Raw genomic sequence first — 21,561 nt, forward strand, 5'->3', positions numbered from 1 at the left:
GACCCCTGCGCCTCTGAAAGGCATGGTGTAAAAGGAAGTTCAGCTGTGGGGCATCTCGCCGCCAGTGAATACAATGAGGATTGCCGATTTTCCGGCTTTTGAGTCCGTGAGTTGTTTTGATCAGCACTTCTTGCGTCAGTGCCAGTCGATGCTGGAAGCTTCTGGAACCGCACACTTGCATTTTGCTGCAAGCGAAAACTCACATCGGACCATGTTGCTCTGACAACGCCAAATCGATGACACAATACCGATTCCCTCCTTTTCAGCATCAACCACTATGTTTGCATCTAGCAAACCCTGCGTATTCAAAAGATCTGGGAACTTCCAGGCTCCTTGGCAAAAGCGAAGATAGCACACTGCCACGTATAGAGACAAAACGTGCCTTGTGTATCCGAACAAGGCGTATAAGAAGCTATCCTGATTAAAAGGCCAAAACGCTGCCCATGTGGTAGGTCACGGTGTGGGCTCTGTGCCGGGTGAAATACAAATAAAAACCCTGTTGGGCCACGAGGCTGCATCCACGCTGTGAATTCCTTGGCGCTGGTCCCTCATTTGATTTCGGAAACAGATTAACATATTGTCGTAAACAGCACGTAAAACCTATCTTCGAAATCTACACTCTGCAACCATCTGTGGCAATCAAAAAAATGATAAAAAACCATTTGAATCTGCCAGACGCAAGATCCGACTATTCTTCTCGCAGGATCCCAGAGACACAAAAAATGCCCAAGAAGAGCTGTAGCTCGCAATACACTCTCTTCACCATGCCGGCAGCAACATTATCACACCCACACACATCTTTGACGCTACCGAGTATTGCCGCGAGGAAGGCTGGCTGATTCTCCACGCACATTGCAGAGCAGCTCCTTGGATGCCTCGAGAATACCCCCGAACACCTCGGATGTATGGTTGATGACCTTGTCGAGGTCAGCCCTCGCAGAAAATTTGCGCTTAAGACTATCCTCTATCGTGGTCAGGCGGCCCTGCAGGGCATTTATTTCGGTAAGCAAGCGATTCCGTTCTTCTTCCTCGCGCCTAATGCTTTCGTCTATCTCGGCGCGTTGCTCTTTCATCTCCTCGATAACAGACACCAGTTCATTACTGGTTGCTTGCATATCAGAACCTAAAGACGCCATTTTCTACTACAGTGGAAGATATGTGTGTGAGAAAGGGAGAGGGAGGAAAAAAGTGGCACAAATCATTGTTAACAAGCGTTCATTGCGAACCCATGACTTTAGGAGGCTTTCTGCATCCTCAAATACAGCCCTCACAACCAGAACCGACAAAACCCGATTAAGTGTTGGCGTCACACCTCGTGATGAAATCGAATCAGCCCCTGTGGGGGCATATGTGGGGAAAAAGCGTTCTCAATTCCATAACCGCCATACACAGCCGCACTCCAAGGCCAAGCTGAGCAATTCAGGGAGAATCCTGTGTGTGCGTGTGTGTGTGCTTGGGGCACCATCCCTCTTGCTCCATCGACCCGCGGCACCGAGCGAGCAAACCCTCTGCGGCACGCCGTGTGCATGCATATTGTTTAAGTGAACCAGTGAGCAGACTTACTGCAAAAACAACCAGACTGTCCATTGCCACCCCAACATACGCTGGGTCATGGAAGTGGCAACCAGGTACCGCCCCCACTTAATGAGCAATTCAAGCGACGTCAATCCCTAATGGTGGACTCACGACATCGTACACATGCAGACTCTACTTCTTTGTGAAGGAAATGAGAAAAAAAAACTTATTTAGGTGTGTTTCCTGTTCTTCTGTTTATCCCACAGAGAGGGAAGAGCCAGTCCCCTCAATATAACACCAGAAGAAGAAAGACCACAACGCACACGAGGCCATCGTTCAAATTTTCCTCAACTTCGTTTTTATTTCTTCCGCAAGATAGAAGCAGTCGCGGCAGCAACAGTCATGGGCTGTGGGCGGGGAGCACCATTGGCTTTAATTGCTGCTGCTACACGTCGGAGAAGCTCCTGTTTGCTGCAGATATCCTGCACTGTCACGCCACGTGTCTTTGTATCGAACTCACTCATGCGAACGTAGTGCTCCGCTTGTGGCCGCTTGATCGCAACCTTTACGCATCCCTTTGGCACAAAGGCGTACCGTTCTGATGACTGGGAGCGCGGAAGTGAGACTTTGCGCTCAATAAAGAAATCCTTGTATCCCAGAGTTCCAAGTACCACAGCTATCTCCTCAAGCTGCGGATTCTCTACGGACTGCGTCTTGGTGAGGCGTCGTCCCTCGCTCGGGGTTAGGTTGGAATCTAGGTACTGCGGGAATATCGTCTGGTACGCCAGCTTGTTGTACGGCGGCGATGATTGCTGCATTGCTGAATGTGAAAAAAAAAGAGACCCAACAGAAGAAGCGAAAAAAAAACGCCAAAAAAGGCAATAGAAAAAGATTAGCAGATTTTCACACTCCTTCGCCGCGTCAAATCCTTAAAGGGGGAAGAAAGAGACAAAAAAAAAGTGAAGTAAAACCAGGCGCCTGCTATTTGTTTTCTTGTATGAATACTTGTATTTGTGCGGAAGCGCGATGCCAACACATGAGTTTATGCGCACCATCCATAATGGATAGAAACAGAGATATTAAGGCGCATACAACACGGCCAACAAGTATTGAAACACGCACAAGCACATATATAGACGCACAGATGCATCTTAACGCTTCGCACAAGCGCCTATCAAGCTGTCTTTTAGGTGGCACTGTTGCTTCGACGTGGTGCTTAGTAGTATGGAGAACATGCCATTTCATTTGGGGGTGTTTAACTCCTTCTCCCTTGTCTCGTTCTTTTAGGTGAAAATGAAAGCAAAACTTCCTAAAGTTGTCTTTTCGTTCATCAAAATATTTGATAAATTCTTTGCGGTCACCACCTTCTCATTTTTTATGCGTTTCACACACAATTACTTTGTTTTCCTTTTTTTTAGTATATCAGCTTACATAGATGATGCGGGTCTGGTTGGGGTAGCCCTTCACCTTGTGGTCCGCGTGCACGGCGACCACGATATCCCCCGGAACAACGTAGCCCTTTTTCTTGGCGCTCTCCACGCCGAGCTGCACGCGGTTCTCCTTGTCCTCATCAGCGCCGCAACGCTCAGCATCGTAGAAGACGCTCTCCACTGACCGTGTGACGTTTAGCTGCCGGCACGTCCGCATGCGGGTAGTGACGCAGATAATGGGACAGTCAGGGCGGTACTTGCTCGTGAGCCGCGCGCTTCGGCCTGAGTTACTCAGAACAAGTAGCACCTTCGCTCGCACTTCATACACGGAGTTCACAGCGCTGCAGCAGACCGCCTCTTCAGGTGACATGGGAATCTTCTGCATACACTTAATGCTATTAAACATGACGAATTGGTTGGTGGCGCTCTGCGCCTCCACGCAGATGCGAGCCATGTACCTCACAACTTCATTTGGGTACTTTCCCTTCGCCGTCTCACCTGACAACATCACACAATCAGCACCGTTGAAGACGGCATTGGCGACGTCCGACACCTCCGCGCGTGTTGGCCGTGGGTTTGCTGTCATGCTCTCGAGCATCTGCGTCGCGCATATAACTGGCTTTCCGGCCACATTGCACTTGCTGATGAGCATCATCTGCGCCACGACGACTTTCTCCGCTGGGATCTCCACTCCGAGGTCGCCGCGTGCCACCATAATACCGTCGCTCACCGCAATGATGCCATCAATGTTCTGTACACCCTGGTGGTTCTCGATCTTAGAGATGACAAGGGTGTCCTTGCCCTTTTCGCCAAGGGCAGCGCGTACCTCCTGCACCTGCTCCGCTGTGCGGATGAACGAGGCAAAGATGATGTCAACGCCCTGCTCCACGCCAAACTTCAGGTCCTCACGGTCCTTTGCTGACACTGCCGGCAGGTCCACGTCGCAGCCCGGCAGGTTGCAGCCCTTGCGGTCCGTCAGGCGGTGGAAGTTGTTTGCGTGGCACTTCAGTGTACAATCGTCCTCTTTGCTCAGCACCTTGAGATCCAGCACACCGTCGTCGATGTAAATAGAGCCACCGGGGCGCACGGCCGTGGCAAGGCGCGGATAGTCGACGTAGAACTTCTCCTTCGTTCCTTTCTTCTCAAAGGCAGGATCGGTCGTCACGAAAACTGTGTCGCCCGGGTTCAGAACGGCCTCGCCGCCCACAAAAAGACCAGTGCGAATCTCTGGCCCTTTTGTGTCGAGCGCGATGCCGATGTGAAGCCCGAGCTCAGCAGCCGCAGTACGCACGTTGTTGATTGTCGCCTGGTGGTACTCGTGGCTGCCATGTGAGAAGTTCATGCGTGCAACAGACATACCGCTCTTCATAAGACCCTTGAGCGCTTCGACACTCTGCGTGCTAGGACCAATTGTGCATACGATGCGGTTAGCACGATAGTTGGCAATGGGCTCAAAAATAGAGAGCTGAATATTGTGGGCGAGTTGTGACATACGTGACGTAAACACCTGTTTTTTTTTATTGGGTTCCTTACCTTCCGTTGGTGTGTCCTATTAGCGCGTTGTATATATACATATATATATATATATATATGCATATACAAAGATAGATTGATAGAAAGATATATATATATATCTATATGTATATATGTGACTTTTGCAAAGTGTGACCGCAAGCAATGGGGCCACCTCAGCCTATCCCTTCTTTTTTTTCAAAAAAGGGAGGCAGTAGTAGCAGCTTCATTCAATCCTTATAGTGGCAAATGCGAGTTTCTTTACAATGTCTCATCTTCCTTTCTGGATTTTTTTCTTGTCTTTTTCCTCGGTCTTGCTGGTTACCACCCACCTGCCGATGTAACAGACGCCCATCGTTTCTCAGTAGGTGATTGTGGCTTTCTTTCCTTCTTTAAAAAAAAAAATGTATGTGTTCTGCTTGTTGCAGTGTATCGAGTCCTGTACGGCCTGCGCGCACACTTTCCACCCTCGCCGTATCGCTGCCGTAGAGGAGGGTATCACTCGTCAGCCTTCACCTCGCTTTCCTCCAGCTGAGACTCTGTTTTGGCACCATCAACCACCTCCTGCTCTTCCCCCTTTTCTTCTTGGGGTTGCGGCTCCTCCTGCTCTTCTTCTTCTTCGTCGTCACTGGAAAGCTCCAGATCGCCTGTCTTGATGTGGCTCTCGTATTCCTTCTGTTTGGCGCTGATCCTCTTCACGGCGTCATCAATGGCCGCAAGCGCCAGCGGCGGTTCCTCTCCAATGAGCTGGAACAGGCGAATCTTCTCTTCACCGTGCTGCAGCACGCGGTTCTTGGGTTCCGTTTTTTGCTGCTTCTGTTGCTGCTGCTGCTGCTTCTGTTGTTGTTTGTTTTTCTTGCCGCCGACGGCAGCCTTGTGCGGTTCTGTCCACTTCTTGCCGTCATTCAACACGACAGCTCCCTCAGGGAGAAACTTGGTGGGGTCAAACGTCGCGGCGGCGTTCTTCCTCGCGAGCTCCTCCTCCTCGCGCTGAACCATCATCTTGTGGTCGCGTAGATAACGCACAAGGACGCTGCATGCGTCTACCTCTGCCTCATACGGGTTCTGCCGGCGCATTGCACGGGCCCGCTTCTCCTCCAGCTTGGCAGCGTTCTTGCGCTCCAGGTACCGCAGGTGCCGCTCCTTTCGCTCCGCTTCAACCTTAGCGGCGTATTTAGTGCGCGCCTCCTCCCGCCAGGCGTTCCACGCCTCCAGCGCCTTGTTATGCTCCTCCCGCAGTGTATTCATTTCCTCGTTCAGTTTGTTAATTTTGGCGCTAATCGCATCGCACTTCTTATATACTTCCGCACGGTTGGCGCCGGTGCTGTGCATCTCCTGTTCTCTTTGTTGTTTCATGCTCCGTTGTTCGTTGTACTCCGTTCCGAGGTTTCGGATGCGCTCATTGATCTCCTGCCACTCCCGCTGCAGCATGGCCTCGCGGTGCTTTGCCTCTGTAATGGCTTCGGTGATGGGCTGCAGCTCCAGCAGGTATCGCTTCGCCTCTTCCAGCTTGTTCAGCTGCCGCACTGCACGCTTTTCCGCAGCCAGACCGCCGCTGCTCGTCTCCATTTTGCGTGTCAAATAGTCAATCGCTCCATCAATTTCTTTAAGAGACTTAAATCCGCCAAGCTCGTCGGATAGTTCACGGAGTTTGCTTAGGCGTTCTTCGTGCACTTTTTGGATCTTCTGGATCTCCTCGTTCTTCTTGAAGCGCATCTCCTGCTCTGCCTTGCGCTGCGTGTCAATCTCACCCATACGCTGCCGCAGTTCTCCAAGCTCATTTTCTTGTTCCTCGCGGCCCTCGCGTGGCCCAAGTGATGCACGCAACTGCTTTACTTCAGTAAACAGCGCCCGCTTCTCCTCTGCAAGCCTCGACATTTTCGAACGGAATGCAGCGGCATTCGGCTCCGGGGGACCACCAGGCATTAAAAGCCAACCAGGCGGACGCCTCTTTGCGGGAGCAGCTTCTGCCGTACTAGTCATCTCTTGCGCGTGTGTGCGTGCCTTTGTAATGCCTTTTTTTGACCTCCTACCTTTGTTATGGTGGTCGATGATTTTTTTTAAGGAAGAAAGTATACGAGACACCGGGTGGGCGTGTGTGTAAGCATTAAAAAAAAGGCACAGAGACCTCTGAGAGAAACAAAATCGAATGCCGACCTCGTCTGTGCTTTTTTTCCCTGCACCACTGCGGTCGCGGAGAGAATTCGGCTACAATGGGCGGTGCCCAAGCCCGCTACAACCGCAGCTGTGCTAAACTGCGGGGGTGAAAGGGATGAAAGCGTCTTGTGTTTCTGCTTCTGTCAGACCGATGCTGCCTCCTCAGCGTGTCAGCAGAACGTGCTGTGCCCCATGTCCCATACACACCCCGTACCGCCGGCACAATGTCCACCGTCAACTCCAGTGATCCTCTGTGCACACCAAGAGTCATCGCTGCGCCGCAGCATAGTGCAGCTGTGACGACTGAAGGGCGCCATGCTGCACACCACTACAGCTTTCGGCTCTGGGCAGCGAGAGGGGATGACGGGGGGGGGGGGGGGGGCNGGGGGGGGGAGCACCGCCGGGCGCAGAGGGGACATAGAGCACCGAGTACAGGTCGCATCGGTCCCAGGAATATTGGGAAGTGAGAGGAAAGAACGGAAAAGGGGTGAACAGAGAGTGTAAACACAAGGCAAATGGAGGATGAGTGCCTAGTCCCACAAAAGGAAGAGATGATCGTCAATCATCCTTCCTTGGCATCACCCCCCTCCTCCCTTTGTTCTTTCCTCTATTTCATTACCTCCATTTATTTATTCTTGCAATAAAATGATCCTTTTCCTTCTTCCCTCACAGACGCAAAGAATATTGGGGCTAGTTTTCTGCTCTTCCCTCTTGGCATGATTCTTCCGCCTTCCCCTCGCCGCCACTTCGACCTTTTTCTTCAGACCGAAGCAGGGGCAACTGAACTCAAAAAAAAAAGAGAAAGGCCGAAGTCGGACGACTTCGCCAAAAAACTAGCTAAACCAGAAGCCGGTCCATCTCTGCAATGTTTTCATGTGCCTTCCTGTTTGTTTGTTTTTCCCGCATTTTCTTATTTTTTCTTTTCTTTTTTTTTTCCTTCAGGGGGTGGGGGGAGAAGACATTATCATTCATGCAAATTCCTCCTCATTTTTTGTCCTTCCGCTTTCATTTTCCTTTCGCTATCGCCTCCCTTTTCTCTCCCCAAATACCATTTCCGTTCTGAATTCACTGTTTTTTCTTTTTTCTTTTTTCCCGGCATTCCACGGTCATTTTCTGCTCGATATTTTTTTTTTTTTGCTTTCTTTCATGATGTTTCCTCCATTAATCAAACTTAATGGATGAGAATATAGCTCTGACCAAGGTCCACGCTGACAGAAAGCCGATGGACCCGCTACACAGAACATACAGGAGGCATAAAAGTGTCATATACGTCACGTACAGCACCGTCGCTGCAATGGATGTCATCTGCACCACATTGCAGTAGAAGTACCCCACAAACATCATGAAGTGCAGTCCAAGGGAGGACGGTGCCGCGAAACTCAGCCACCACCACCGGTAGTCCTCTGCGCACATGCGGTAGTAAACAACAGAAACGGAAGTGAGTCCACATGTGAATGACCACAGCACAAAGGCGGCAGTGAGAAAGCCGAAGAAGTGGTATGTGAGCCCCTGAAAAAGGCAGGAAAAGATGAGTCGAAGTTCAAACAGAATCACGACAAACGATGCAGTACCAGAGTACAACAGCAAGTAATTGGTTTGAAGAAAAAGAGGCATCAGTGAGGCGTTGATAGGTCGTGGAATGGGGTTAACACGACACGGTGCTTTGCGGCTGGCAAGAGCGAATCCCATCTTAGCACCGAAGAAAGTGAGCGGTACGAGAGCGCACAACCACATAATGAAAAGCATCGCAAATATAATAGACGGAACCGCACCGGCGCTGCGTGCCGCACGGAGCACCATATTGCAGAACAAAAACGTAAGGTACACAACGCATGGCAACCCGCACGCGAACTTTGCAATCACATGCCATTGTTGCGGCAAGTGGAGCGACTTCGTCAACCACGCAGTGAAGAATCCACCCATTGTAGAAGCAAACACAAAAAGTATGATCATGAAGGACATATAACTCCCTCGGTTTGCAGGAGAGGCGTAACCCAAGAGCGCGACCACCATTAATGCTGCGACTGCAAAAAACACTTGCGTGCCGGAGGCCACAAGCACGACCAGATCACTAGCGCGGTTTGGAAGTCGGAAAACGTCCCCGTTGATCGCTTTCCACCCGTGCTCCTCGACAATCGTCTCAGAATGCTGCTCCTTTGCAACTTCCAATAAGGAATTGTAGTGCACAAAGTCACGACGCAGAGCACGCAGGAGAATCATTGAGACAGTAGAAGACATGGCGAGCACCACCAGCACAGAATACACCACATATAAGTAATGCGTGCCCTTGTTGGCTTTTGCGCTCGACACGCTAAAATACGCGTCCCAGCGTGTACCCCACTGAACATCTTGCTTCTCGTGCCATTCGACAGTATAGGTCCACGCGATACTTCTCGTGGTTAGCGATTCGTCCAAGACCAACGGAAGAAACTTACCTCCTTCAAGGTCAGAGAGACTGATACTGTTGCTGTCGAGGACCGGATCATCATCATCATTATCACCAAAACCGGGGCACTCGTCGGGACGGCCGTCAGTTACATTCTTCCAGTCGATGGAGAAAGGTCGCACAACCACATCAACGATGGTGTGGAGGGCTTCCTCCTCTGCTTCATCGTCCTCAAATTCCATCTTCAACTCAGCGTCGCCATCCATGGTTACCACAGGCTTGGCGCCAGATCGTTCTTTGCGCTTATTTCCTTTACGTCGAAGGGAACGCTTCCGGAGCTGGTGCACCACGTTTCCATCGGACAGTTCCTTTTCTTCGTAGTTCAACGCTTCGTCCGGTGAAAGAGTGTGATAGTGCACAATGAAATGCAGGTGGTTATTCAGGTACACAGGTCCACCCGTGCACTTCGACGGAACGCCCAAATAATACCCCCGCTGAACATCGGCTGAGTCGGGTCGCAACTTGTAAAAAGACCTTTGACAGTGGCCCTGATAAAAAGAGGAGCCATTGTTGTAAGCTGGCAGATTATCTACCATAATATGACCACGATAGTTTTTCTCAATCAGGTTTCGCATCCATTTCACCTGAGCACTGCTCATCCGTGAACCTCCCTCGCATTTTACATAGTTGCACATGCCCTCCAGCATATATAGGAAGTACGATGACCACTGTGGGCGCTCTCCACCCAGAATGGCACCGAGACCCAAGCTCTGCGAGAACGCCGCGCCGGATTTTTCATAATGGGGACAGAACGGCGTGCGTGCTTCATAATAAGGGTATAGCACACCATTCGTGGTGGAGTGTAGTCCATTAACTTCCAGCCGTACTTCGTCCCGTGACCGTCGCGCAGTGGGCACCAGACCTGGAACGTACACAATGGCTTCGCTGAGAAGTAATGGGGTGCAGCTCACAATGGCAGCCACTAACAGGAGCAGGTTTGGCATATTTAACGATGAAACAGATACCAAAAGATAGGCTCTTCTGGTGGCTCGTCTACCTCTTTCTGCCACTACAGGGTAAGTCTTCTTTTTCCTCTGCTTACTTTAGGTATTGCCGCCTGGTGTAGGGAATGTGCGGAGAAAAAACAAACAAGTTAAAACCCGCGGTCGTGCACACCGATAAGGATGTCGAAAGGAAACCTCTTGTTTTTGTTTTGTCCTTTGCCTAGGAAAGAATCCTTACGAAAAAAAAAATACAGGGAAGCACCGCCAATAGTAGGAAGCTCCGAGCCAGTAAGTAATAACGAGGATGTGGTCTATCCTCCAGTTTTATTCTTATTTTTGTCTTCTTTTGAGGTTTGATGATAATAAGAAAAAATGGCAATAATGCCTCAGTTGCCTTGTGAGTTGCGTTGAACGCCTCTTTCGTATAACAACGGATTGAGTGAAGAAGTGTCGGAGAGGAAAGAAGGTGCTCATCGAACAAGAAAACAAACCGAAAGCACGTAGAAAAAATAGCGCCGCTCAACACCAGCCCCAAATCATCACTCCTAATGTCCACCACCCCAGGGCAGGCATATTGAGGCACACCCTACGCATAGTTCATATGTGTTCTTATTCTCCCTTCTTCTCCACCTCCATCTCCCCCTCTCCCCAGTGTTACACGGCTCCTTGCTTATTTTGCTTTTGTTGGTATATGTATATGTTTCTGTGGAGGGAGTTGTCGTCAGATTTGGCGTGCGGTCTTGTTTTCCCTTCCACACCCTTTCTTCCACTCATCTACAGCCGCAAGAGCGACGAAAGTATGAGTCCCTGCCACTTATCAGCATTCCGCACGCTTTGGCAGCCTCGATTGAATTGGAAGTATTGGGCAACTATACATCAGAATACGCACAATAACGAATCGTTCCACCCCCAACAACGAAAAAGAAAGATAAACAAAGAAAAAAAAAAGAAGGGAGAATAAAAGGCCCAGGGAAGCTTCACGAAAAAAAAAAAACTTGTGGGGCGGTTCGGAAAACCAGGTGTAATAGCAAAACGGGGAGGAGGATCAAAGGAAGAAGCGTGAAGCCCCCCAACAAATATATATATATATATATATCCCCTACTATCGTTTTCCCTTAGTGGTGAGCAATGAGACGTTTTGAAATAAGAAGTGAATACAACTAAACAACCGGAAGAAATTTTTTTGTCCAAACCACACTTTACCCTATTCTTTCGTTTTTCTTAGATCCCCTCCCCTTTGCGTCCTGTCGCTCTGTTGTTTTCAGCGGACACACCCCCGAACATCCGCCCGAGACCGCCGTGTCATCGGTTCGGCAGGCAGAAGGAGTACAAAAAGACGCCAGCGGTGGCGCCCAACGGCGGCACAACAATTGGTAGCCAGAAGTAGTAGTCATTCGCGGTGAACACCTCGCTGCCAAACAGTATAGCGGAGAAGACGCGGGGGCCAAAGTCACGTGCGGGGTTCATTGCAAAGCCCGTTGCGTAGCCAATGTTTACGCCAATGGCAAAAACAAGTAAGCCAACTGCAAGTGGCTCGTAGCCTTTCGCTGGGGCGTTTTTGGGGTCGAAAATGGCGCAGACGCAGAACAACAGCACCAGGGTGCATATAAATTCACTCCAAATGCTCAGACCGATCGAGTTGCCTGGTTTGGGGTAAGTGCAGAACATACCACCAAAACCTTTCTCGCCAAAGGCCTCGTTGACACCGCCAGTCCACTCGTCCAACTGATCGCGGTAAATGCCGTACGCGCACGCTGCACCAACGAAAGCTCCCAGAAACTGCGCTAGGACGTAGCCTGGCACCTTCCGCCACGGGAATCGGCCCCAGACGGCGTTAGCAAAAGTGACAGCCGGGTTGATATGTCCACCGGAGATTCCAAGTGAGACGTAAATCCCCATTGCAACTGCCATTCCCCAAGCCAGTGTGATAGCAAGGTATGTGTGCTGGTCATTTACAAAAGATATTGCGACTGTGCCGTTGCCCAGGATGATCATCAAGAATGTGCCAAAGAATTCTGCCACGTACTGACGCAATTCCAGTCGAAGATCGAAAAGCGGCCAATTGTCAGGATTTTGCAGCGCCAACAAACCTTTTGGCTGGTTTGTTATGGGAGAATCTTCGCTGTCGAAGCCATGCGGCTCGCAGTTAGGCTTGATCTCAATCTCCTCCTGACGTTTCTCTGCAATGTTGCCGAAATCACGGTTGTCGCCAGAGGGGGGGGTGCCCGCCGGTGTCTGGTGTGGAGACGTTGTAGGTTGATTACTAGGCATGTGTACAAAAGACTCGAACTACGGTGGCCAAGAGAAGAAGAAATAAGAAAAAATGGAGCAACATTACAGTATTAGTCTCGCAAAAATAGACTGCTGTGTGACGAAGAAGATAAGAAGTAAGAAGAGGAGACCCTTGCACTTCAAGCCTCTCCTCTCCTTTCCTCCTCAACGTCTCAGTCTCTCTCTCTCTGTTGGTTTCTCTCTTTCAGTGTGTCACCATAAATGGGGAAGTGGGTGGAAGGGAGGGAATCGTTGGTGACGATTGATGCAGAGAGAGAGAGAGAGAGAAAAGCGCACCCAAGAGCGATAGACCGCACAAAGATTCACAAGCAGACCACAAGTGTAATAATAAAGTCGCTCTCAATTAAACTTTCATTCTGTCTCCTCGCCTCTCGAATTCCTAATTTCACGAACACGCAGGAACCCATACACACCCTCTCTCTCACACACACAGAGTGAGAGTGATTCTCTTTTTCACTCTCTCACCCAAGAATCACGACCCATATCTTTCAAGAAAAACGAACGTGTGCTTCTGACCCCGCTCTGGATATCGTCACTCTCCTGTTACCGCTATTTTCCGGGTCGTTTCTTGTTTTTTTTCCTTCGTTTAGGGTCAATGCTGTCCCTCAGCACGGTGCTGCCCCTCCTTTTGATATTCGCTGAGGGGTGTTTTCATCCACGGCTGAGTGAACTCGGCGCCTTCGCGAAGAATGAACACCTCCGAGTCACCTGTTGTCACAAGCAACATCTCCCCCGTTGGGGACCACGAGAGACGCCACACAGGCTCGTCGAAAAGAACCACACTTCGCTCCCAACCGCCACCAACTTCCTTTGCCTGCAGCTGGCCGTTTGAACCACTGCTCTGCCTCCTTTCCTGAATGGCCGCTGCCACCTGATCCCACGGCTTGCGGTGGATGATGACGCTCTTGTCTTGTCCACAGGAAGCGACGACGGCATGCCGGGTCGCCGCGCACAGTGGTGCAAATGCGACGTCGCGCACCCAGTCAGCATGGCCGTCAAGCAGCTCAAGGAGATCAAACGGCTGAGCCGCCGGATCACCCTCGCGTGAGCACCACAACCTTACTTGCGAGTCGCAGCCACCGGAAGCCAATAGCACGACATCACTCTGTGGCTGCCACACAGGAGCGAAAGAAACGCTGGTAGCCCCCATAGCGTGAGCAATGTTGTTGCTATTGTTGCTTAATTTCATACTCTCACGCCAGACGCCACCTTGGAACGCCGTCACGGCAACGGTGCCATCGCTGCTGGCAGTCGCCACCATCGGGCTTTCTGGCGCCCACTGTACAGCATTGACGCTGCCATGGTGGCAGTCGATGACGTGCACTGGTCGCCACTGCCGCGAGCCCTGAGGCACCTCCTTCCATATGATTGCCTTGTGGTCATAGCCAGCCGAAGCAAGCACAACTCCAAAACGCGGGTGCGCCCAACTCACCATCCATACAGGGCCCTCGTGGCCAGTGAGAGTAGCGACACGCTGCATCTGGCCGTTTCGAACGGCGTGGATACCTATGGTGCGATCTGAGCTGGCCGTGGCAAGCATCTGCCCATAGTAATCGAACTGAGTATCGTGCACTACATCCTGGTGCTCCTGTGGCTGCTGAGCAGCTTGCGGAGTGGCCTGGTTGCTTATTGGTCGCTGTTGCTGCTGCTGCTTCGGTGGTGCAAGTTGCGGTTGCTGTTGGTATCCACCAGCAGACTGCTGGGGAAAGCGGGGTTGTGGCGAGCGAAGCATAGTAACGCTTAAATACGTTTACCGGTCCTTCCCAGTCTTCTTCTGGTCACTATAATATATATATGTATATACACACTTCTTTTTTGTTCTCTTTCGCCGAAAAGAAACCGTAGTACGTTTCTTACTCTTTAGCTGATCCCTTACACGCACAAACACAGAGACGCACAAAAAGGAAAGAAAACGACCAAGAGGTGCCCACTACAGGAAAACACAGTGCTGCGCACGCCAAACGTTACACCAAATGTATACCCTTTTTTACCATTGGTCCTTCTTTCCTTTATGCAAACTCGCGCTTTCAATCGACCTTTTTCTGGTTTGGAGAGGCTGGTATATCGATGCCTCCCAAATAAAGACACATAAACGCCACCAACAACAAAACACATCCTCACCAGAACCGCCTGCTGATAGCCATCACACTCTCCAACGCCGTGGCCATGGCCTCACCACCCACGCCATCGTGGAACTCCTCTGTGGCATCATCATCGCCCACCCACTCTTCCTGTAGCTCTTCGTCATTCGCCCATGGAGCGGGAGCTGAGGAATGAGTGGGGGCGCCGTCAACAGCCTCGCGTCCCAGCATCGCCCATCGCCGCAGTAGAGCTAGCTCATAGATCGCCAGGTGCGTATGCGCCAGCTTCCACTCTTCACGTTCCCACACCACCTGTGAGATTTTTAACGCAGATGTCAGTAGCGTTTGCCACTCCTTCTCTTCTGCCTCTTCTTCGTCTTCCTTCATCTCTTCCTCCCCTGCTTCAGTGCCTCCTTCGTTACTTGTTGTTGCATTCACAGTACCACATCGCTTGCGCTTCCGCCCTATCGACTCTGCTCCCAGGCTATCTTCAACAGTAGCCTCCGCCTCTACCGTCGTCTTCTCGCAGCCCCACGGAACGCGGCGCTGCACCACCGCAATTGACCAATCCCTGTGGCTGAACGGCAGTGGACAATACTGTAAAATGTCGCTGTGGCACAACGTGGATTGGTTGTCTTCACGCACGTTCATGCGCAGTGATGGAATGCACGGCACGTTGCCACCCAGGGCTTGCTGCTTCCCCAACCAATACTGCCGCACCTCCTCCACTACCGCAGCATCCGCCCCTGTCGCGATAACGCCGTCAAAGCTGGACACGGGCTGACGCTGGACAGGAATCTCGGGGTTTCGGTAGGATTCCACCTCAAACGCCGTTATCAGATCCTCAAAGAGAGAGAGAGTAATATCATGCCTCGATGACGACAGCGTGGGTGAAGGGGGCGCCGCAGGTGCGTCAATGCTCCCCGTTTTGCCTTTTGTCATTGCAGCCATTGTTGCCGTCATCATCGTCCGCTGGGCCAGCCACTGACGATCGTACTGATCAGCAATGTACTGCACCGTCACACGTCGCCGTGTGGCGGGCACAGAGCCGTGCAACTGGTGGTCTGGGAGCACGAACGGATCAACGTCCTCGAGGGCGGTGGACCACTCCGGTCGCGGTCGTATTCCAGGGCGCGCAATAGAGGCTGGAGCAGTGCTGTTTGCCCCACCTCCCGTGAGGGGACCTAGTGGTGACGTGCCGGACTCCTTGGGAGGGAAGGCAGGGACAGCCGAACCGGCACCGCCGGGAGTCAACGGCGACGTCAATTCGCTACGAGCAGACACCGCCCGTGGAAAAACACTGCCACTGGCATTGCTATTGGATGCACTGTTAATGCTATTTACAGAGCCGTCGGCCCTCGCAAGGCGCGAGACAAAGTTTTGCTGCTGTACATTCACACGGTGGAGAGCCAACTCCTGAGACGCCAATAGCTTTGGATGAATCATTTTTGAAGGTTTTCTTTTGGGTGCTTATCGTTATTTGTGTTCCTCCGCCTTCTCCTCTTAGTTACACAGCGAGGATGACCGAACCAGTGGAACCGCCTCTCGCTCGGCCCTCTGAAACAACTAGAAAAAAAACGTCAGATGCAAGAAAACGACGGCCCTGACTCTGTCAGTGTGTCTTGCTTCCCACCACACTTGTGTTACTCTTAAGGCAATGAGGGTTGCACGGTGTCGCGGACGGCGAGCCCACAACCCCACTGCTATGCAGGGGAAGAAAAAAAGTAAATGGAAACAAGATGGGCACCAGTTTGTCCCAAGAGTCCTACAAACATACACACACACAGACACACAAGCATTCACACAGGGAACGAGAAGCGAAATCAGTGTCATCACCACCACAACGGTGAGGAGTACTTCATGCCGGTCATGCATAGCGGCCACCAAGCAAGGGCGTGACGACGCAGTGTCGCAAGCACACCCAAAGTGAAGCGCTTTGAGCAAACCCCAAACGAGAACAACCACAATGAAAAAAAAAGGGGTAAAGAAGCCCAAATAATCAGGCATACACACTGACAACATCTCACCATCACTGTCGTTTTCACGTTTCTCATTCGTCAGAAGGTCCATCACAGTGATAAGCGCACAGGAAAAAAAAAGCAAAACCACCTGGATATCGGAGTCCTTCTCTTCGTATTTCTCCTGTAAACGACCAGCCATATCACCGCACAACAACGAAGCCAAAAAAGAGTAAGAAGAAGAACAGAACACCGAATATCTTTAATATCAGGCCACGGTTTGAGCTAAGGTTTGCCAAGTACCGCATTAGTTCGTTGCTTCCAGCATTCACGTGCCGCAGCGCGCTATCCACGTCCGTGTCAATCCGAAGCACTATCTCATCCTGTTCGTGTACAAGTCGTGCAAAATCATTGAACAACTCCCCCACTTCAACAACAGTAGCTTCAAGCTCACGAACCGCTTCAGCACGTTGCTTGTAATACTGCACATTGCCTGATCCGGTCACCAGTTGTTGCTGTTGGAGTTGGTGTTGTTCTTGATCCTGAAATAGTGCACTTTCAAAAGTCTGTGGACGATCACCAGTGCTAAACATATGACGTCGCTGTGCATTTTCCTTCATAACCCGTGTTTGATGCTGCAGTGTCGTGCGAAACTGCTGTCCAGTACGCGCAAGTCTTGTTCGCAGCGTCTCCACCACAGTGTCGCTATGTTTTGAAGAAGTTCGTACAAGCGACTCGGCATCTCTGCCTCCGCCCCACAAACTGTGACTCTCACCCGATCCGCCGCTGCCCACCTTCGCTGTCGCGGATTTCTGTGCTGCCATTGCGCGTTGCTTGAGCTCTTCAAGTGTCTCCAAATCCGTGTGAAGTCGCTGCAAGGATGATTTTACCACCTGTGTAAGACCTGTTATTTCGGACGACTGATCCTCAAAGACGCTTTGCCGCTGTGTCAGTTTTGTCAACCGCATGATCGACTCTGACACACGCGCTAAATCCGTTGAAAGCGCCTGAGCAAATCTGTTGAAGAGTTGCACTTCGTTACTAGAATGCAATCCCGTGTGAGGTTGTAGCGGAAGCTGCTCAGCTTGAGCAAAGGAATCCCTTTCCTGGAGGCCTGTTTCGCTCATGTTTTTCATACCATCGAATAAGCTGTAGAGCTCATTGGAGCGGTCACGTTGAACCACCATTTATATTATTACTCTATTCTCTGTTGTGTTCTTTTTTGTGTTTGTTTTCATCGTATAGGCACGCATAAAGAGTTACGCAACCAGAATAATGGGGGAGTAAAACAAAGCACACTCTATTTTTGCTGTTGGTGTTATACCTGTGTTTTTTATTTATTACCCACAGACCATTGTACAGTCTCCGCATGCTCCCATCGCGAAGGCGGCAGCAGAACAATCACACACAAACCGAAGCAATGAGGAAAAGCCAGATGGTATGCTTAACTGGAGGACGACGAACTGTAATCCATCCTGTCATCCAAATTGTCCTCCATAATGCCATCATCGTCGGTATCGTAGCCATTTTTATCGTCACGTACCCTCTTTCGCTTATTGGCCTCCCCACAACCCCGAAACGGATCCAACCACTTCTGCATCTCATTTTCCAAAAGCACCTCATATGCTTCCGGAACAAAAACCATTCGCTTCTCCTCAGAGACATTGGCGCTTCCAAACACATCACACTTCCTCTCCTTTTTGGTTCTCTGAACAGCAGGACTACATCCCAACTCATCACTGGCGTCATTCTTTGTTAATACGGCAGCAACAAGCTTTCCCCTGTGGCGTTGGTTAAGACGCATTACCATCTCAAACGCAGGGGCGTCGCGAAATGCCACCAATGAACCAGGCTCAGCACGAACACCTTTCAATTGGCAGCGCAGCTCATCCGTGGAAGAGGACAAAAGATGTGGCAACGCTGTCATCCTAGCACAATTCCTGTAATCCTCTACACTCAAAGGAAAAAAATAAAATAAAACATGACCTATATACCTCAAAGAAAGAGGATATTTGCCTTTGGTGAAAATCCATTTTTTTTCCCTCCTTTCCGTTGACTCTCTTCGCTTAATGAGAAGGCATTCCATAGAATCCACCTGATCCCGCCAGAAGCATACTGTGATTCACATCCCATACAGAGAATTACTCCGTACGAGAACCTTTTTCTCGGCGGAAAGTGGTGAGGGCTGCATAACTGTTTCTTTTTTACATAAAAGTGTAAACATATTCCCCACCACCACGTTCGCGGTCCATGACATGATTCATCATCATATTACGTCTAGTCCAAAGAAAACTCTTCACCTCTTCTGCCTGTAATGTACGGAAGTAATCTCTCTGCAAAAGCATAACGGCTGATCTTTCAGTTGCTTCTTTTGCCATCAAATCCCGACTACACTCAACAGGCACCTGGCGCTGCCTCATTTCATACCGAAGTTGTTGGTAGCGTGCCTCCTTGTGCTCCGCATGAAAAGCTTGGGCAAGAATACCAGCATGAAGACGCTGAAGCCTTTCCGTATCCATTCGTTCTTCTTGTTCACTCTGTTCAAACAGAAACACTTGATATGCTTGTTGCCTTTTCCAGTTGTGGTACGCAAGACGACGCTGGCGCTCCTTCGCATCCGCTGCCAACTCCTCTAGGCGTTCACGCTCCACTTGCTGCCTCCGGCTTTCAATCCAATCATGTACTTCAGCACCTGCGATGATATTACGCGCCACAGGCTCTTCCGAAAACATAATGGTTCGGCGATGAAGAACCTCTAGAATAGAAACAGCTTCAAGAAACATCGCAAAATATTCACCTTTAATTATTCTCCGCCCTCGATCCTCAGCTTCAGGCACCGGTAACGAAGTACAGTGAAAACGGCTCCATTCTGGGACACCTAATATGTCACCCGCATGCCGACAAATGGCATAGAACTCCTCGTGTTCATGTTCATTCAAAATGACACGTTCTGCTGATTCTTTCTCAATAACCTTGACAAGTAGGCTTTTATAGAAACGGTCTTCTCGATGCTTAAACGAGTCATAGAAACACTTGAAGTACCTTTTTTCCTCAGTTTCTTTGCACATTCTGGGCCTTCGGTCATCAAAACACCCAAACAGCAAATGGTTTTCTTCAGCCCTCATGGAGTACCACGCCTCTTCCTTTTCAAAAACCTCATCACGGAACAGATTGAAGCGATCAACACATTCGTCCAAGGTTGCGGTTTTAAGTGCTGCAGTATCCATTTCTATATTGCTCAACAACCTATGGTTTCAAACGGAAAAAAAAGTGAAAGGAAAAAAAAATTCAGTGAGGACATTCTTACAAGAGAAAAGTAAACGAAAATAAAAAAAAAGACAATTCATTGCATTTGTAACACAATACAAGAAAAAAAAGTCAAACCCCTAGATCACTTCCTCGTTCCACATTCTAATGACCAAGAGGGTAAAAAATCCATCTCACACCCGATGTGATGGCGGCGACTGCCAATCGAATCTAGTCTAAACCATGATGTAAAACACGGCTCTGTGACCACATTCCCATTCAACATCATACAAGTTCTATCACCCAAACCACCCGAAACATATCTATCACTAACAACAGTGATGGCCTCGATCTCTCCCGCGGCAGCAGCAAGAAAACCAAATGTGGAAGTTGGAGAGAGAAAAATATGCCTGGATAGTGACAATAACACCACATCAGTCACAGCTTCCCATTCCTGAACAACTCCCTGCCCAGTACTTTGCTTCTCGTTTTTTCCTTTGGTTTCTTGTACAACGAACCGGGACTTACTTGTGGACTGTAAAATGCTAAAATGATTCTTTGCCTCTTGGGACATGGTAGCCAAAAAGAACATATTCGGAAAAGTGACTTTGTCCAAGAACTGCCTCACACAAATGGAGAAAGAGGCAATAAGACGAGATTCATCCTGTTGTTTAAACGAGCGAATATGCAATCCAACGTATTTTCGATTTTGAATGCGGGGGCTAGACCTCATGCGTCGCAATACACGGTACATTACTGGTCGAGCTGGAAGGAAAACTAAAGGGAGCATTGACCTAAAGGGGTCCTTCTTAATCCACGATTTTACAACGCTGCTCGTTCGTTTGTTCACATAAAAAATTGGAAGAAAATACTGGTTTGTCCAGACGTAAACAAATCTTTGCCTTGAAAAAAAATCGATCCCACGTCCTATTAAAGGATCTCCACACGCGAAATGCTTCCATAGTTTCAGATTTTTGTCATGACCAGCTCTTATATCTATTTTTGCGTGACCATTTTTAAAAGGAACTATGTCATGGGAATAATTATGATTCCTAAATTCGTCAGGATAAATCCTTTCAAACTCCGACAAAGACATCATGGGGAACAAACTGCAAAACATGAATTCATTAGGCGCGCGGGGAGTACTCTCTCCGTTTGAGAACCAAAAAAGTTCTCTTAAATCCTCATAGCGAAAAACTTCTGTTTCATTGACATTTTTTGCAAAAGGAAGCAATATTGGCCTGACTGGTGGAGACTTGGATGATCTCAAAGGGGTAAACCAGTCTTTCAATAGTAGAACACGCTCTGACAGTAAAGCAGACATCAGCACACTGGTAAGGGCCTGGACGCGGTTTCCCAATCCACCACTAAGTGACCAAATAATATACTTTTGATCAACCTCTGGATTCCCTGTGGAGACTGCCATATGTCGCCGCCGGTGTGCAGCTAAGGCATTTCTAAATTTATGGCTATACCGAAACGGAATAACTTCTTCCCATACCCATTTCACCATGGAATCACAAAAGGCGTGGTTTATTTCTACGCCTTTATCTGTTTCATTTGGTAAAGGATTTGTATCTTTGATAAGTTCGGAAGATTTCTCAATATAGGAGTCCATCCAACGCTGAGAAACCGATTCCATACTGTTTTCCTTTGTCTCATTTGGTTCTACTAGATTTAGTGATATAATCCCTAATACAAACGCCACCATCAAACAGGCAAAACAAACCCCCCGTGATTTACTACACGGTCGCGCCGCGGCGCGCTTTCCCATCCGTTATTTTCTTGCCGCCTCCTTTTCTTTAATGGTAATAATAATAATAAATCTGCAACAATAACGACAAAAAAAGAAAGAAAACAAAACAATAGACAAATTAACTCCGGCAAAATGAACAATTTGCGGGCAGGGGTTGCGGAATGCGCCGGGGAGAAAGCGGACGCGACAAGGGGGCGCGCCCGCACACAAAAAGGGGGGCCCGG

General features: G+C 49.6%; 12 protein-coding genes across 12 annotated transcripts; all 12 read right to left on the bottom strand.

Annotated features, from left to right (window-relative positions):
* Positions 1-806: 806 nt before the first annotated feature.
* Positions 807-1,136, bottom strand: DQ04_02291000 (sporangia induced deflagellation-inducible protein; the record flags this gene model as incomplete). Its single annotated transcript, XM_009311713.1, has 1 exon — positions 807-1,136. One exon carries the CDS (start codon positions 1,134-1,136, stop codon positions 807-809), a length of 330 nt encoding a protein of 109 aa, XP_009309988.1.
* A 738-nt stretch (positions 1,137-1,874) lies between these two features.
* Positions 1,875-2,333, bottom strand: DQ04_02291010 (signal recognition particle subunit SRP19; the record flags this gene model as incomplete). Its single annotated transcript, XM_009311714.1, has 1 exon — positions 1,875-2,333. One exon carries the CDS (start codon positions 2,331-2,333, stop codon positions 1,875-1,877), a length of 459 nt encoding a protein of 152 aa, XP_009309989.1.
* Positions 2,334-2,937: 604 nt separating this feature from the next.
* Positions 2,938-4,437, bottom strand: DQ04_02291020 (pyruvate kinase 2; the record flags this gene model as incomplete). The annotated part of the gene is made up of 1 exon (XM_009311715.1): positions 2,938-4,437. The coding sequence occupies one exon, from the start codon at positions 4,435-4,437 to the stop codon at positions 2,938-2,940; it is 1,500 nt and encodes a 499-aa protein (XP_009309990.1).
* A 518-nt stretch (positions 4,438-4,955) lies between these two features.
* DQ04_02291030 (lipoprotein, type 6) lies at positions 4,956-6,383 on the bottom strand (the record flags this gene model as incomplete). Its single annotated transcript, XM_009311716.1, has 1 exon — positions 4,956-6,383. One exon carries the CDS (start codon positions 6,381-6,383, stop codon positions 4,956-4,958), a length of 1,428 nt encoding a protein of 475 aa, XP_009309991.1.
* Positions 6,384-7,775: 1,392 nt separating this feature from the next.
* On the bottom strand, positions 7,776-10,004 carry DQ04_02291040 (endosomal integral membrane protein; the record flags this gene model as incomplete). Its single annotated transcript, XM_009311717.1, has 1 exon — positions 7,776-10,004. The coding sequence occupies one exon, from the start codon at positions 10,002-10,004 to the stop codon at positions 7,776-7,778; it is 2,229 nt and encodes a 742-aa protein (XP_009309992.1).
* A 1,302-nt stretch (positions 10,005-11,306) lies between these two features.
* On the bottom strand, positions 11,307-12,275 carry DQ04_02291050 (aquaporin 3; the record flags this gene model as incomplete). Its single annotated transcript, XM_009311718.1, has 1 exon — positions 11,307-12,275. One exon carries the CDS (start codon positions 12,273-12,275, stop codon positions 11,307-11,309), a length of 969 nt encoding a protein of 322 aa, XP_009309993.1.
* A 613-nt stretch (positions 12,276-12,888) lies between these two features.
* DQ04_02291060 (putative protein transport protein Sec13) lies at positions 12,889-14,028 on the bottom strand (the record flags this gene model as incomplete). The annotated part of the gene is made up of 1 exon (XM_009311719.1): positions 12,889-14,028. One exon carries the CDS (start codon positions 14,026-14,028, stop codon positions 12,889-12,891), a length of 1,140 nt encoding a protein of 379 aa, XP_009309994.1.
* Positions 14,029-14,413: 385 nt separating this feature from the next.
* On the bottom strand, positions 14,414-15,823 carry DQ04_02291070 (hypothetical protein; the record flags this gene model as incomplete). Its single annotated transcript, XM_009311720.1, has 1 exon — positions 14,414-15,823. One exon carries the CDS (start codon positions 15,821-15,823, stop codon positions 14,414-14,416), a length of 1,410 nt encoding a protein of 469 aa, XP_009309995.1.
* A 715-nt stretch (positions 15,824-16,538) lies between these two features.
* DQ04_02291080 (putative syntaxin 5) lies at positions 16,539-17,522 on the bottom strand (the record flags this gene model as incomplete). The annotated part of the gene is made up of 1 exon (XM_009311721.1): positions 16,539-17,522. One exon carries the CDS (start codon positions 17,520-17,522, stop codon positions 16,539-16,541), a length of 984 nt encoding a protein of 327 aa, XP_009309996.1.
* Positions 17,523-17,779: 257 nt separating this feature from the next.
* Positions 17,780-18,262, bottom strand: DQ04_02291090 (hypothetical protein; the record flags this gene model as incomplete). The annotated part of the gene is made up of 1 exon (XM_009311722.1): positions 17,780-18,262. One exon carries the CDS (start codon positions 18,260-18,262, stop codon positions 17,780-17,782), a length of 483 nt encoding a protein of 160 aa, XP_009309997.1.
* Positions 18,263-18,539: 277 nt separating this feature from the next.
* Positions 18,540-19,562, bottom strand: DQ04_02291100 (hypothetical protein; the record flags this gene model as incomplete). The annotated part of the gene is made up of 1 exon (XM_009311723.1): positions 18,540-19,562. One exon carries the CDS (start codon positions 19,560-19,562, stop codon positions 18,540-18,542), a length of 1,023 nt encoding a protein of 340 aa, XP_009309998.1.
* A 164-nt stretch (positions 19,563-19,726) lies between these two features.
* Positions 19,727-21,223, bottom strand: DQ04_02291110 (hypothetical protein; the record flags this gene model as incomplete). Its single annotated transcript, XM_009311724.1, has 1 exon — positions 19,727-21,223. The coding sequence occupies one exon, from the start codon at positions 21,221-21,223 to the stop codon at positions 19,727-19,729; it is 1,497 nt and encodes a 498-aa protein (XP_009309999.1).
* Positions 21,224-21,561: the final 338 nt, after the last annotated feature.

This window comes from Trypanosoma grayi, assembly GCF_000691245.1.
Source record: "Trypanosoma grayi strain ANR4 Tgr_229_V1, whole genome shotgun sequence".
Classification (NCBI taxonomy): Eukaryota; Euglenozoa; class Kinetoplastea; order Trypanosomatida; family Trypanosomatidae; genus Trypanosoma; species Trypanosoma grayi.